General features: G+C 42.4%; 1 protein-coding gene across 2 annotated transcripts in view; it reads right to left on the bottom strand.

Moving 5' to 3' along the window:
• The window catches only part of LOC129086884 (optineurin), an 80521-nt gene extending 67789 nt beyond the window's left edge, over positions 1-12732 (bottom strand). The window contains exons 1-4 of one of the 2 annotated variants that reach the window (XM_054593624.1): positions 12533-12732; positions 6179-6355; positions 5315-5517; positions 1218-1400 (exon numbers count right to left, since the gene is read on the bottom strand). In XM_054593624.1, coding sequence (XP_054449599.1) covers positions 1218-1400; positions 5315-5517; positions 6179-6344 — 552 coding nt within the window. In that variant the 5' untranslated portion in view covers positions 6345-6355; positions 12533-12732. The remainder of the gene's footprint in view (positions 1-1217; positions 1401-5314; positions 5518-6178; positions 6356-12532) is intronic. The other variant, XM_054593630.1, reaches the window with a different exon arrangement.
• Between the last annotated feature and the right edge of the window lie 1747 nt (positions 12733-14479).

Genomic DNA, 14479 nt, shown 5'->3' with positions numbered 1-14479 from the left:
TAGTCCAGCAAATGAATCAGAAAGTAAAAAAAGTCACTCTCTAGTATTTCAGATACATCCAGTAGTTTAGTTTTTTCAAATTGCCTGCCACCTCCCCCATACACCCCCTTTATCTACAACGTACATTTTTCTCTTTCAGAGACACAATTAATCTCTTTTCCTTTATCAGGCATTAACTTTGACAAAGCTAAAATGACAATGTGTATGACAGATGATTTGACCCTTGTGTGTTTTTTCCCCTCTCTTCTCTATCTTTTTTATTTTATTATTTTTTAAATTTTATTTATTTATGTAGAGAGAGGGGAAGGGAGGGAGAAAAAGAGGGAGAGAAACACCAATGTGCTAGAGATACATTGATGGGCTGACTCTCGCATGCCCCGAACTCAGGGCCTGGCCCGCAACCCGGGCATGTGCTCTGGCCAGGAATTGAACTGGCGACTTTTTGGTTCGCAGGCCAGTGCTCAGTCCACTAAGCCTCACCAGCCAGGGCTCAATCTTTTTCAGTAATAAGGAAAGAGAGGCCCCGCTGTGGTTCATCCGCCTTCTTAGTAGGACTGTTGCACACCCAATATAGCCATGACAGATGCTGCGTGTGTGCTTAGGAATATGTCAGGACATGTCCTCACTTCATTTTGGGTGGCACATAAATGCCAGTTTGGTAACACCAGCTTCATACTATTCTCAGAGGTTTCTGAGTAGCTGCTGTTAGAGAAGCCAAGGTAGTCCCTCCACTACAACCAGAGCTGCTCTGCTCCTTCTTTTCTCCACTTCTTATTTTTAACAAATCATGGTTCTTCATAAGACCTTGTTTGAAAAGAGGATTCTAATATTAGTAAGTGTTTTAAAGCCATTAGTCTGCATCTGATCATAATTATGCTCATCTAAGTGAAATGCTGAACACAGCTTAGAGACCCAGTCTGAAAAAGTTTGTTTTTTCTTTTAGGTCAGTCACATAAATGTCTGATTTGTGAAGACATATTGGGGGGGAAAAGGACTAGCTGTTTCGTCATAAAAGGTAACTGATGTTTTTCCATGTCAGCTACGATAACCCTTACAAGCACTGTGTTATACTTAAAAAGCAAGAGCCACTTTACCTTTGCTATACTGAAATTTTGCCACTAAGTGGCTTCCTTGTGTTGAAAAAGATATGGTGGTATTTGTATCAGCTGTCCCGATGAGGTTTTAGAACTTATGTCACACAAAACCAAAACACTTACAGCCATCCTAATTTCAACAAAGGAGTCTTCGGAGGGGCCTCCTGAGTTCAACTTGAGTTGTAATTCAGACACAATGCCCAGTAGATCGGCCTTTTCAGCTTGAAGGCGCACCACTTGGGTCTTCAGCTGTTCCATCTCCTGCTCTGCCTCTGCCTTGGGGACCTTTGGGTCCTCAGTAGGGTCCTGGAAATGATGAGAAGCAAAGCAAGGTAACGGATCAAACTAAGGTCCCGGCGTCAAACTCGAATGTCCCACACCCATTGGCAAGGCAGTTTCTGAACATCTTCATCCCCTGTGCTTTACAGTAGAAAAATCTTGCTTTTCCTTGGCAATTTGTTTTGACACAACATTTAAAATCAACATTATTTTACTTCATTCAAATAATAGAAAATTAAAATAACCTCATGACAAGAAAGACATGCTTCCTTAGCGTGCTGGAATAACCTGATATAATGAAAATAACTGTCCAGACTTTGGCAATGGCAGAATTGTAAATTGTAGTCCAAAAACACCAGACAATAAGGACAAAGCTGCCACAGCTCAACCCCTTGCTTATTTTTCTCCCCACAAATGTATACCCTCCCCATACCTGTCAAGTCTACTCAGAAGGCAGAGCACCAGGGACATCACTTGGTACAGTAATGGCAAAAACACAATGAAAGGTTCAAAATTCTGCCAGGGCTATAGTCTGGGTACTATAATACTATGGGTTGGTGGTTTAAGGTTGTTAAACGTAAGTCTGGTGAGAAATAAGCAAACTGAAAATTCAGAGGCTGGTACAAAAGGTAATATAATTAAATTTCAACCTCAATAAACACTAATTATAAATATAAATATTTCACTAATGTCAAGTTCATATTGTGTCCGTCTTTTTGCAATTACTGCATATGACAAAATCAGAAGAGCAAGACCCTGTGTGGCTGCAGTGTTTTACTTGGGAGTAGGGAGAACAGACCAGAGTCCACAGTGCTAATTAGTGCATGTGTTGTCTTGAGTAGATTTACTTAATGTCTTGGCCTCAGTTTTCTTAAGTTAGAAAGAAAGACATGGTATCACATGGTCTCTTCCAGCTGTGACCTTCTCGGCCTCTCTGATTTCCTCCTCAGGAAACCTTCCCACTCTTATGGACATGGCACCACCAGAAATACATGCACTTGAGGTTATCGGACGATGCAACGCATTAGAAAATTGACACGCATATACACGTACACCCTCTGTGATAGATTTCCTGAGGAATGGTAAACAGACCCAAAGGCTCACAGCCAAACCTAAAAGTATCAGAAAGGCATGGGCCTGGACCGTAAAGCTATTAAAATGGACGTCCATGAACTATGAAAAAGTGCAGCAGGAAAGCGCCCCTCCCACCACTGAGATCAAGATCATGCTCCTCTTCATCTGGATCAGTGGCCCACTGGCAATCTACCACAGGCCTCAGAGGAAAGCAGCTCATTGTGAAACGGAAGAGTCGGGTGTACAAGGAAGGGTGAAAAGCTTGTGCAATCTCTCTTAGTAATGACTCACATCCAGGAAACATACACGTAAAGGAGTGAAAACATACAAGGAAGGTACTGCTCAGCCTGGAACCAGGAAGCAAGCAGGTGAGGGCAAGATGGTGCCCCGTAGGAAGCTTCACATTTACCCGCCTGACCTGTCAGGGGACATTTTATAGAATGGATTTTTAAAAAGTACCTTGGCATAAAGGTAGTAAATAGAGTTTTATTTACTTTTTTTATAAGAGGCTTTTAGAGTTTTATTTGAATTTTCTGTCTCCTTATAAAGGTATGTTCCTGGAAAGATAATTTTACAAGTGTCTGAGAACCAGGGATATAATGCCTTGACACTAGAATCTTGGACTTTCATGTTAATTGTCCCTTTCCACAATTGTGAGCATCTCTTAATTATCTTTGGGATATTATGAATCTACTTATTTGTCCATAAACACCTTGTAAAATAGCACTTTAAATTTCTCTCCATCTTAACAATGGAGTCTTTCAATGCCTTCCTGGACTAGAGATCCCTTGGATCATTCTCCTAAATCTCAACCCCCGCTCCACTATTTGTTATGCTGTCATCGCTTTTGCACACTTACTGTTGACCTTTGTGCAAGATGGCAACTGCTGTCTCCCTGTGTATTTGTATAATGTCTCTATCCTACTGTCCTGGTAATGTGTGCAGGTCGCTATGCCGTTTTATAATCCAAGAAGAAAGGTCTCTCTGATGACCTTTACCTAGCAATGTGAAACTAAAAAGTTAAAGAGTACTCTTTAGGGACGTTATTGGACCGAATAATGGACAGTGCAATTGGACCGAATCACTAATGCCTCCACCTCACCCCGAGGGTGGGAGGGCAGCTCTCTGAAGGAGATCCCCAACTCCCTTGCCTCGTGTGGCACCGAAGGTGTGAGAAGCCCTCAAGGCCAGGAGGGCATTCCCTGTAGAAACAGCCACAAAGATGGGCCCGCAGAAGTAAGCGAAGTCCAAGGCCTTAAGAGCTTCCCTAAGCAGGGACATGAGGACCTAAATTTTAAAAATCATCTCAAATGATCCATGAGACAAAAATTAAGAAAGAGGCAGAGAGAGAGGGGCAGGCCTGGAAAACACAGTTTGGGGAGGAAAGCTGATGACCAAGTGTTTTAAAGAGCGGTAAGTGTCTCTTTGTTCCAAACACCCAAGTCCTTTGTCCCAAGGACTCATTTCTGGGTCCAGCTTGTATCTCGCTTCAACTTATCATCTGCATTGAAAGGAGCTGTCTAGAGCTTTAGATTCTGAACTCAACTTCTTCCAGGAAGACTATTTCAGACAGACCATCTGTTTCTGGACGCTTCCTTTTGACTTCAGTGTAATAGGCCCCAACTCGCTGATGCCAACTGTCAGATCACATCCCAAAAGCCAAGGTAAATAGCTGTAAAATGGTTTCTTCCAGAGAATAGAAAATTATTCATATATCCAGGTGATCATTTCTTCAGATTACCATACCTCAAAAATATTTAGACAATGAGAGAGAGTGACTTAATGCTTTTGGAGCTGTAAGACACGTTGAAGCATCAAAGGTGACAAACCCTATCAATGGTGAAACATTTCCAATACATATACAAATGTATTAAAGCTGAATGTTTTCATTGTCTCATGAGCATGAGGTGATAAGTAGATTATTGATACAACCTATGGTATTTTTCTAAACAACTTTTCATTCTCTAGGTTATTCCATATCATCCCCTTTACATTATTTTCTTTCTACTTTATTTGTTTGCGTTCTTGACCCACTTAAGGAATTAGAGATCAACAAAATTCAAGGTAAAGTCTCAACAAAAATCACTGATATCCAGGGTTACATCCTCCCTGAATCAACCCAGCGCTCCATCTTCCACAGAGTTGCTAAGTTGCAGGTTTGGACAGCAGGTGTCCATCTAAACAAATTATATTTAGTGAACTTTAGAGCACGAGCAGAGGCTTTACTTGTATTCTGATTTGTTTTTTCACAAACGTCTTTGACACCCACTTTTGGTTGAGTATATTTTCCCAGGTTCTTTGAGTCAGTGAAAACATGGCAACCCTATATAATCTCCTATCACAACATGGCATTGGTCGAACCTTTTTTCTGAAGTAAATGTAAAACATAAAGTGGAGAATCTGTTTTAGACTGAGAGGGAGGACAAGGTCAATAAGTAAAAATCATGAGTAATAGTAAATTTTTAAAATGTAATTTTATATCAAAGACATACACCACAACTAAAACTTGGGCAGCTCTAGGCAGAGGTCCTTCTGCTCAATCTATAATGAATACACAATATTGATTCTCTTCTTTCGACTACAATCAGTATGGTCGAAGCTTTATAAGTTTCTTTCCCCCAACAGAGATTATTCATGAACCTTAAAATTGCAGCCAATTTTCCTGGCCGGGTGGCTCAGTTGGTTGCAGTATCATCCCATACACAAAAAAATGGCAACCAGTCTTCTCAGCAAGAACTCTTCTTTCAAGACAATGCAAACCATCCATCTAACCTGAACCATGAAAGGGTTTCATCTAGAAATCTAGACAAATAAGATTCTACTATAAATACTAATAAAATAAAATCACAACTAATCAGTCGGCTCACCTTTAATGACCTTTCTGTTTTCTCTCTCAGTTTTCCAAGTGCTTCTTTCAATTTTTCATTTTCATGAGTCAAAGCCATTAGGCGCTCCTTGGCTTCTTTGCTCTGGGTCTCAAAAAAGAGGCGTTCTTCCTTCTGTTTCTCTGTCCAAGCTGAAAGCTCCTGAAATCGCCCTTTCATAGCTTGGTTATTTAGCTTCATGGCTTCTGTACGGGGTTCAGAGTAAGGTATCACACAACAAGGGACTGGACTTGATCTAATGAGTCAAACCGCCCCTCAGACCACATCACCATGAGGCTCTGACTCTAAAGATGCCATGTTGGGCCAGGGCCCAAGGGTCAGCCAGAAAAAGAATGTAGCGAAATGAGTGTTTTTTGCTTCCAGGCAGGACTAGCAGTTCTAATGTTATTTCTAGTCCTCAAAAGTCTGGGTAAAATAAAACTGATTTGGGTAACTCCGTAAAGCACAAAAAGCTATGAAAAGCTAGACCGATTACTGTGTATGACTCCTAGATGCAAACGCTGGCCCCACCAAAGCCGTGGCTCGAGGTATTCGAATGCTTCCTCTTAACAAGGTAATATTTAGGACTAACTCTGAAATAATAGCAGCCTTTCTTTCTTTTTCCTTTTATACGGGCTGAATGTCATTATGCCATTCCCCTGAGATACAAAAAATACTTTTTATTCTGACTTGTAACCTAGGGTAAATAGTGGAAACCATTTTACCTTACTAAAAGCTGAAGTCTGTTCTCTTTCTGCCCCCAGGGAACCTGAGAGAGATCATGGAGTTCACCTACAAGCCTCATTACAAAGGGATTACAGGACTGCAGGGGTGAATGGAGGGACACAGAGGCCAAGTGCTGCTCACCTTTCAGCTGATGGTTCTCAATCAGGAGCTCTTTCATTTGCTGCAGCAGCTCCTCTGGGGTAAATGTGCCCAGGTTTGGGTGAGCCAGATTGGGGGGTCCATTTCCGGTGGTTTCACTGGGGCTGTCCCCCTTTTCAGTCAGGCAGGGAAGAGGTTGGTGGGACATGGCAGCAGTTCCTATGGGAAAGTTACAAACTGAAAAATAACTGTTCCCCTCTCTGCAAGGGGTCCCCATGAATCCCAAAAATCCATTAGCAATTGCTAAAAAGTATTCTAAGGGTTGCCTATGTTCTTTCCAATTATAATTGAACATTTGTGATTCTTCCTTTTAAACAAAGAAGGTATATTCTAGCTTCTGTGTGAGTATGTCTGTGTGGGGATGGGTGCAGCGAGGAGCTGGGATACGGAGGCGAAAGAGAAGGCATGGCATCATGCTGGCCAAGAACCCTAGGACAAGTCATTCAAGAGAATTTCCATATATATATATATATATATATATATATATATATATATATATATATATATATTTGTAGACATGGGCAAAGTATCATTAAATTGACTTCCCCATGCAAATCTTTAAACTCAAATCTCCCTATTTTGGGTGAATAGTATGGTATGTGAATTATATCTCAAAGCTGTTCATAATCTCTACATTTTATTTCTTATATTTTTGGCTAAGAAGAGAGGGTGAGCTAACATGTTTTGGATGCTTACTGTGTACTGAATCACTGCACCATTCATGTCTAATCCTCACTGAAACTCCACTATGTATCTTCTACAGGGGATGAAGCTGGGTTCACTGAGGCTTCATAGCTTGTCCAAGGTCACTCTTAACAAGAGGCACGACCAAGTGTTAAGGGTGGTTTCAAAGACAGACCTATAATATGATAAAGGTATGACTGAACAGTTAGGCCTTGGTATTTAATAATTTTGCAAAGCACACTGAAAAAAACTAGGAAATCTTGCCTAATGATTGCATATTCTAAGACTATTTTAATCATACCACTTTATTTTGTAAGGGGTCAAAGTGGACATACATAAGAGGAAATGTATCCCAACTCTACTTCTGTATGGCCTCCCACCTGGGCAAACACAGAAATCTCTTTTAAGGACTGGCTACATGCTGTAGACAGTTTCTTTTTCACACTTCATGAAGATGATGATAAGCCTTTTTATGAATAACTGCAGAGTCAGTGAATCAGTCACGGGAAGGTGAGGAGAGAGAAGTGCACTACCTGATATATCCCTGGATCATACAATCTATGGGCACTGTGTGTATCCATATAATAAAATACATCCATACACCTGGAGTGCAGGACGGTGCTTCTTCCCAGCCAGGTAATACCTGAGCTCTCTGGAGGTCCCCTGGAACTGAGAGGCCAAGACCTGCCTTTGGTCTAAAGGAACCTGTAGGTAATCAGAGATGGTGCCACTATTGACAGGACAGCAGACCCTGCAACACTGTCACCTTAATGACTTCTCCTTAGGGCAGCGAGCATAAAGAAAGGCATTCTCATGAAAGTCTCTAATGAGGATGGAAATTTCATTAAGTAAAAAAAAAAAAAAAAATAATGATAGCCCTGGCTGGTGTGGCTCAGTGGATTGAATGCTGGCCTGTGAACCAAAGGTCCCTGGCCCAATTCCCAGTCAGGGCACATGCCTGGATTGCAGGCCAGGTCCCCAGCTGGGGGCGCACAAAAGGCAACCGATTGATGTATCTCTCACACATGGATATTTCTCTCCCTCTCTTTCTCCCTTCCTTCCCACCTCTCTATAAATAAAATCTTAAAAAAATGAAAAATAGTGACAAAGCATACTATTCACCTGTGAACCACTTGAAGTCATCCATGTTTTACACATCTTATTTCATTTAGAAAAGAAGAAGAATAATACTGAAGTGGGCTCTCTCTTAGCATCTGGTGACTAGATGGACTGCTTTTGTTCTCCCCAATAAAATAATCTGCATTATTTTGCATAAAATAATTTGGATGAAAATAATTTGAATAATGCTTGTTTTCCTGGCTTTCTATAAAATTCATTTTTGCACAGAATGATGTTGGTGCTAACATTTCATAAAAATGGGTTTTTATTTAGTAACAGTGTTCTCATTTATTTTATGGAGGAATATTAAAAGTTCTAGGTAATAGACCCAAAGATAAAATCGATGTAATTAATGTGTATCACTTGTCCACATTAAATGTCCTCAAGTATTCAATGATTATACTGCCAAAGGTACAATTAAAAAATAAATGGAAACATTTAACAGATGTTTCTTTAAAAAACTGTCTAAGCAGATAGCGGTAGATGGGTTTAGTTTCATTTTATTACATGCATACGTTTCTCCTTAATGATTTTTCCAAGAGAGGGGAAAGAGAAGGAAAGGGGAGGTGGAGGGAAGAAAGGAGATTTTTTCCTTTGAAAACTGGGCAGATTTTTCCTCCTTGACTTTTCTTTATACTTCCACCAAGCTTTTAGACATAATCATAATTAAGTTAAAGTGGTTATAGTTACATTGGTGCTTCTCCCTTTTTCAGGTTGCCCAGATTTTATGAGGACCAGGGAAAAAAAGCAGGGTTATCCTCAGGGAGACAGTAGGAAAAATACTGGGTGCCACCAACGACATGTGTGACCTTCAGAAGTCACCTGGCCTCTTGCCATGGCTTATTGACTTGTGTAGCAAATTATGATCATTACAATTGATTTCAGTTTAAAAAGTGTTCTTAAGCTTCTAGCGAAATCACAGTCCAACCCACACAATTCGATGCACACACCCTAATACCCTCATGGCCGTGCCGCCCTCCTCTCACTAACAATACAATATATATGCCTGTCCTAGTTACAGTAAACTCTTTGTCATCCAGCATTGTTAGGGAAATTTATTTGGTAATGCAAATGTCATACTAAATAAAAAGTTAGCATATATGCTGAACATAAACATGTAAAAACCAAGATTTTTAAACATGTAAATTATTACCAAAATTTTACTGAAAGTAATTTAATCAATCTTGGATGACTCATAGGGCACTTTATGGTTCTAGAATATTTGGGGGCCTCATTAGGAGTTACCACAGTACAGTGCATATATGAAATGTCTGTTGGTAGAATGCCAATTAGAGGAAGCTGAATTCTCTATTTTTAACATTACCTTGAGTACTTTCAATTAAGCAAACAGTTATGCATTAGAGACCCTTGCATACATTTTCAAAGGTTATGAAAATAGGAACTAAGCCATTTATTCCAAGGTTCTAGTAACAGAACTTCTCGTAAGAGCACAACTAGTCTGCATCTAAAATGTATCATTTTTTAAGCAAAGGTGCTATTTAACGGCAGAATAGTAAATTAATTTAGCACAGAATTTGTCAAGATTTTGCCATTAAGAATGAGAACTAGCTGGAAGGTAAAAGGTCCAAAGATTTAATTCCCAGATCCGCTATTTGAATTCCTGATTATATATTTTTATCGTTCTTAATTCCAGAGGTCACGTAATTATAGCAGTGACTTGACTTTGTAGGCATGAGCTTAAATCTCCTTCCTAAATTGGCCTTAAAAATGATCCAGTCCAACTCCTTCACTCAATGCAAGAATGTCTTGTCCGGTTTCCATGGCAGATGGATCCTCAGAAAGTCATTAGTATCAAACATTTTGAAATCTACCTTATACTGACTTCCACCCACTGGACATTGGACCAGCAGGCAAAATAAAGAATAAGCCCAGGCCTCTACCCTGTGTGTGACTAAACCTCCAGGTTTGCTGATTAAGTATTCATAGGTTCAATTCCCAAGTGGATAAAGTAGTTTTAAAGAGTGGAAACCTGTTTGTTGATTGGAGACAACAGCTGGCTATCGGCAAATTGGTTTGGGGGTCACAAGGAGTTTCAGTAATAGTCCAAGATGATATCAACTAAACCCATCACCATCCTGGAAAAAGAACTCAAAGTAGGTATCCTACTAAGAGGGTAAGAAAAGCCTCACCTTTTTTGACAGAAATGGTATTTTGATTTTGAAATTTGCTAACATATAGAAAATGGAGGTAGGTTTCACCTCATTGCCCCCAGGCAGGAGCCTGGGAGTTATGATTGATTCTTCCCATTCTTCCCCCAAATCTAACGGGTCACCAAGTGCTGTCACTTCCACCTTCATTCCATCCCACCAGCTTAGGTTCAGGCCCTTCTTGTCTTATCTAGACTACAACATTGCACTCCACTGCTGTGTCCATAGCACCTAGAGCATAACTTGACATATTTGGGGGTTTGGCAAATACTTGCTTAATTCTGACTCTCATCTCTTTCCACCTCAGCCTACTTCCTCCATGGTTTCTTTCCCAGTACCAGCTCATCCAACTGCTTAACACCCTTCCCACACAAGGCAGAGTTCTGTTCCAAGTAAGACAATTATGGCCTATCAAGGTCAGTTTCCTACCCTCTTCTGCTTCTTTGCCCTTGCATCTATTCTGCTCTCTTCCTGAAATATCTGTCTCCCTTTTGCCTTGGCAAATACTCACTGGACAGTTCAATATTCAGCTCAAATAGATGTCTTATGTGAAAGGAAATGTTCTTTTCTCTCAGCACCCACTTGCATTTTGTATATTGCATCTCCTTGGCCCTTTTTTGCAAAGTACCATAATCATCCAATGCCAGTCCATCACTCCAGCAAACTTAAGCTAACATCTCTATTTTATTCTTCCTAAAGACTGGCACACAGAAGGCTCTCAGTAAATGTTTGTTTAAGTGAAAAAGAAATACAGTTTAACAAGGTATTTTAAAGTCTAAGACTAGGAAAACACTTCCCACCGTGTAGGTGACAACCCCGGAATGCTGGTATTGAGTTTTTCTATATTTCTAGGGCACTCATTTTCAGATTCTTAAATCCAACTTTTAAAACTTATTTTGAAAATTAGTGCTGTTTTTTAAAAAATATCACTACAAAGGTATCTGGATGTCATTTTACAACACATATCCTATTATCCAATCCTCATCCACATGTCAAAGTGAAAACATTTAATATAACTTTTTTATTTCTGAAAGAAATATATTTTACTTTGAAAAAACAGTTTAATTTTTTCCTCTTTCCTTTGGATTTACTATTTCACAGATTCCAATGAATATATCAAACAGTCCAAGTCTCCATAAAATTCACAAAAAGCAGGGCTCAGAGAAGAGAGTGCGCATGTGCTTCTACTTAAGGGAAGGGGCTTCATGGGAAGATAATATAATGTGACCAGTTCCTTCCAAGAATAAAGTTTATTTTTCTTTTTGGCAGAGTTTAGTTGGATTTCATAGCATAAGATGCAACCTGAGGTCAATTACAAAAAAAGATAAAACTTTTAAATATTGTTCACAATATATAAAGATCTATACAAACTGGCCCGGTTGAAAAATAGATCAGCCTCAAAGACGCTAATGATTGTCCTCTCTGCACCGGCTACATTTAAATTTTACTTGCCTAGTCCATTCCAGGGCAGTCTCTGGCCTTGGCCTCTGCTCCAGACTCGCTCCAGCCCAATACATACTGAGCACGTCCTGGGGCTTGGCCAAGGCCTCCTAGGCAAAGAGCAAGGGGGGTTCTCCTCTTAATAGTGCCGCTTGCTCAGATCTGAGGCTTTTGATGGCCTAACCAACTTACTGTCCTAAGACTTTGGCTTTCAATTTCGTCTTTAAACAGCTCTGTGGCATGCATTTCCATTCAATAGTTTCTGTGGTTGAGGCGGCAGACCAGAACCTGGGTTTCATTTTCTCTTAATGATGTTTACTGCCTCCAGCTTACACATTTACGACAGTAAAAACAGTTCCTCGGCCTCATCAAATATTGATATTCCTTCTTTCGTTATAAGTATGTATGTATATACACACGCACACATAAACACGTTCTCCTAGACAGAAAGGCTTCCGAAGAGTCCTTTCAGCTCTTCTGTCCCCACCACCTTAGGGAGAGGTCACTTGTTCTTTAGTATTCCTGGGCCGTCTCAGAAAACTGTGGTAGATTTTAGTTTTTAAGTCTTCCAAAGGTGTACCCTTAACCACTTCCCTTATAATGAGGAACTGGTTGCGTAGTCATTCCCAATCTGAGGGAGGTTGTCACCCTTAAAAACACCTCCGTGACCTACAGAGTAAGTCACCTGCAGCCCGCCAGGCCGGTAAAAAGGGAGAGGGGCGCTTTGGTACGGCCGCCCCCGCTGCCCTCTCCCACCAGGTCAGGATCCGCCGGGACCTGGAAACCCTCCCACCGGAGGGGACACCCCCCTCCTCGCCACCCACACCCCTGCTGGTTCAGGGTCGTAGGGGAGGGTGCTGCGGGAACAGCTTCCAGGGCAGAGAAGGAGCCGTCGTCTCGCCCAGAACCCCCTGCCCCCGCTCACCCGGCGCCTGCACTCCCGCCTCACTCCCGGTCACAGCTTCCGTGGCATCGTGACCGCTGGGGCAGGGCTCCGGATCCGGATGCAGACGCCGCCCAGGGCACCGGCGTCGGGGTGGCGGCGTGGACTCCGGGAGCCTCCGGTGACTCGCGGCCTCGCGACCCCACCCAGCGGCGCTCAGCCGACAGCCGCGCCGGCCTCCCCGCGTCGGCCGGGGAATTTCCCAGCCCCGCCCCCCGCAGGGCCCGCCCCCCGCAGGGCCCGCCCCCAATGTCCCGCCCTTCCTTTCCAGGGGCAGGCCAGCAGCCACCCAACCCCGCGGCTCCCTCAGCGTCAAGGGGAGGCATCGGGGCAACGGGGACTGCGCCCAGGTGTCGGTGTGACAGCGTGACAGATGGTGTTAAATACAATAAATTATTAATTAAGCCAAGTATGCGGAGTTGGTCTTCCCTGCAGGGGTCCCTATTCAAGGCCAGATCCACAGGAGAAGGTCCCAGGCATCCTTGAGCTCTGTTAAGTCTTACATCTGGATATAGTTAACTGAGCATGCGTGGCTTTCCACCCGATTTTGCCCTTAAAATAGACCTTTAATTAAAAACAAAAAGGTAGCAGGATGCTTCTTGGGCCCTTGTTCCTAAGGAACAGGCCAGCCTTTGACACCTGTATGCCTCCACTGCGCCAGGCGGGGGGTTACTGGACTGACCTGGATTGTACTTGGGAAGCTGGAGTTTTGATCGGTTGGACCGGAGAAGGGAAGATGCCTCCGGATTAGACAGAATCAAAAAGGAGGAAACAAGACGAGGAAGGAGGGGAACTGCCCTAGTTTGCAGCCTAAGCACCTCGAGGAAGGATGAGCAAGGACAAGGAGACTGGACTCAGAAGGCATCTGATCCCGGCATCAAGGTCTCAGCCAAGGCGGTCCGTCCAGTGCACCTGTCAGGAAACAGAACCCTCAAACAAGACAAAATAGAAATAAGAGCGAGGTCCCAGGTGGTCTGGAAAAAAGACTCCGAGAGCCGGTTTGTGCTGAAGATTAAGAAGTTCTTCAAACTCGGAAGAATTTGATTTACGAATGAAGGAGCTGAAGCTGCTGAGATCAGTGAGAATAAAAGCAGCACCTGATTGCGTGTCAACGCTGCTCACTGGTTGGAAGTAAACGCAAGGGGGGAGCGTTTATTTTGCGGAAGGTGGAGTGGAGCCTACTACAAATGGGAAAAGGCAGATGTTCCTTTACCCGGCAATCCCCAAGGGATTCAGCTTTGCTACCTACACTGCCTCCTCCAGGCCATCTCTCCCTGCTTTGCCCTTCACACTTCCCTAAGGTTAACCCCTTCAGAGCAGGGCAGGGGCAGTTAGCAAGTCTTAAATGCCCCAGATCCAATTTCCAAGGGTCCGTCTTGGGCCTGTTAGGGGTGTCTGGAGTGAGTCACATTCCACTGAGCTTGCTTCTATTTTAAACCATATTAAGGTAAGCTAAAATGAGTATCAGAGAAGCTAGTGGAGGGATGAGTATTGGGGGTGGAGGAAGGTCATACAAAATGCTGCCAGTGCTGTGGAGTGGAATGTTGGAGGGGAATTTCTTGTAGAGAAAGTGGTCAAGGTAGTTTTCTTCTGACCGGCTTGCTCCCAGCAGGAGCCATCCAAAGCATTGAGCACCCCCAGCACTTCTTAGCTATGTGCCCTTAGACAAATTACGTACTCTTGGGTGCCTCAGTCTCTCTCTGTTAAATGGAGGCTATAATACAGGTCCAAAATACAGAAAGTTTTGAGAACCAAAGTCTTTTAATTCACTTGGAGGCAAAACCTGACCTAAACTGATACAAACCCTTTCAGTCTTTATTTAGACCTCTTGTGATTATTTATTTGTTTTACTGAAGGCACATTACTTAATTTGAATGAGAGCTACTTCAGACCCTCTTGGGGAGTTATGTTATACAAATTGCATGTATG

The sequence above is a fragment of the Pteronotus mesoamericanus genome, unplaced genomic scaffold (genome assembly GCF_021234165.1).
Source record: "Pteronotus mesoamericanus isolate MK-2021 breed Mesoamerican mustached bat unplaced genomic scaffold, CSHL_Meso_final contig_130, whole genome shotgun sequence".
In the NCBI taxonomy this organism is placed as follows: Eukaryota; Metazoa; Chordata; class Mammalia; order Chiroptera; family Mormoopidae; genus Pteronotus; species Pteronotus mesoamericanus.
This window is presented reverse-complemented; position numbering and strand designations above follow the sequence as displayed.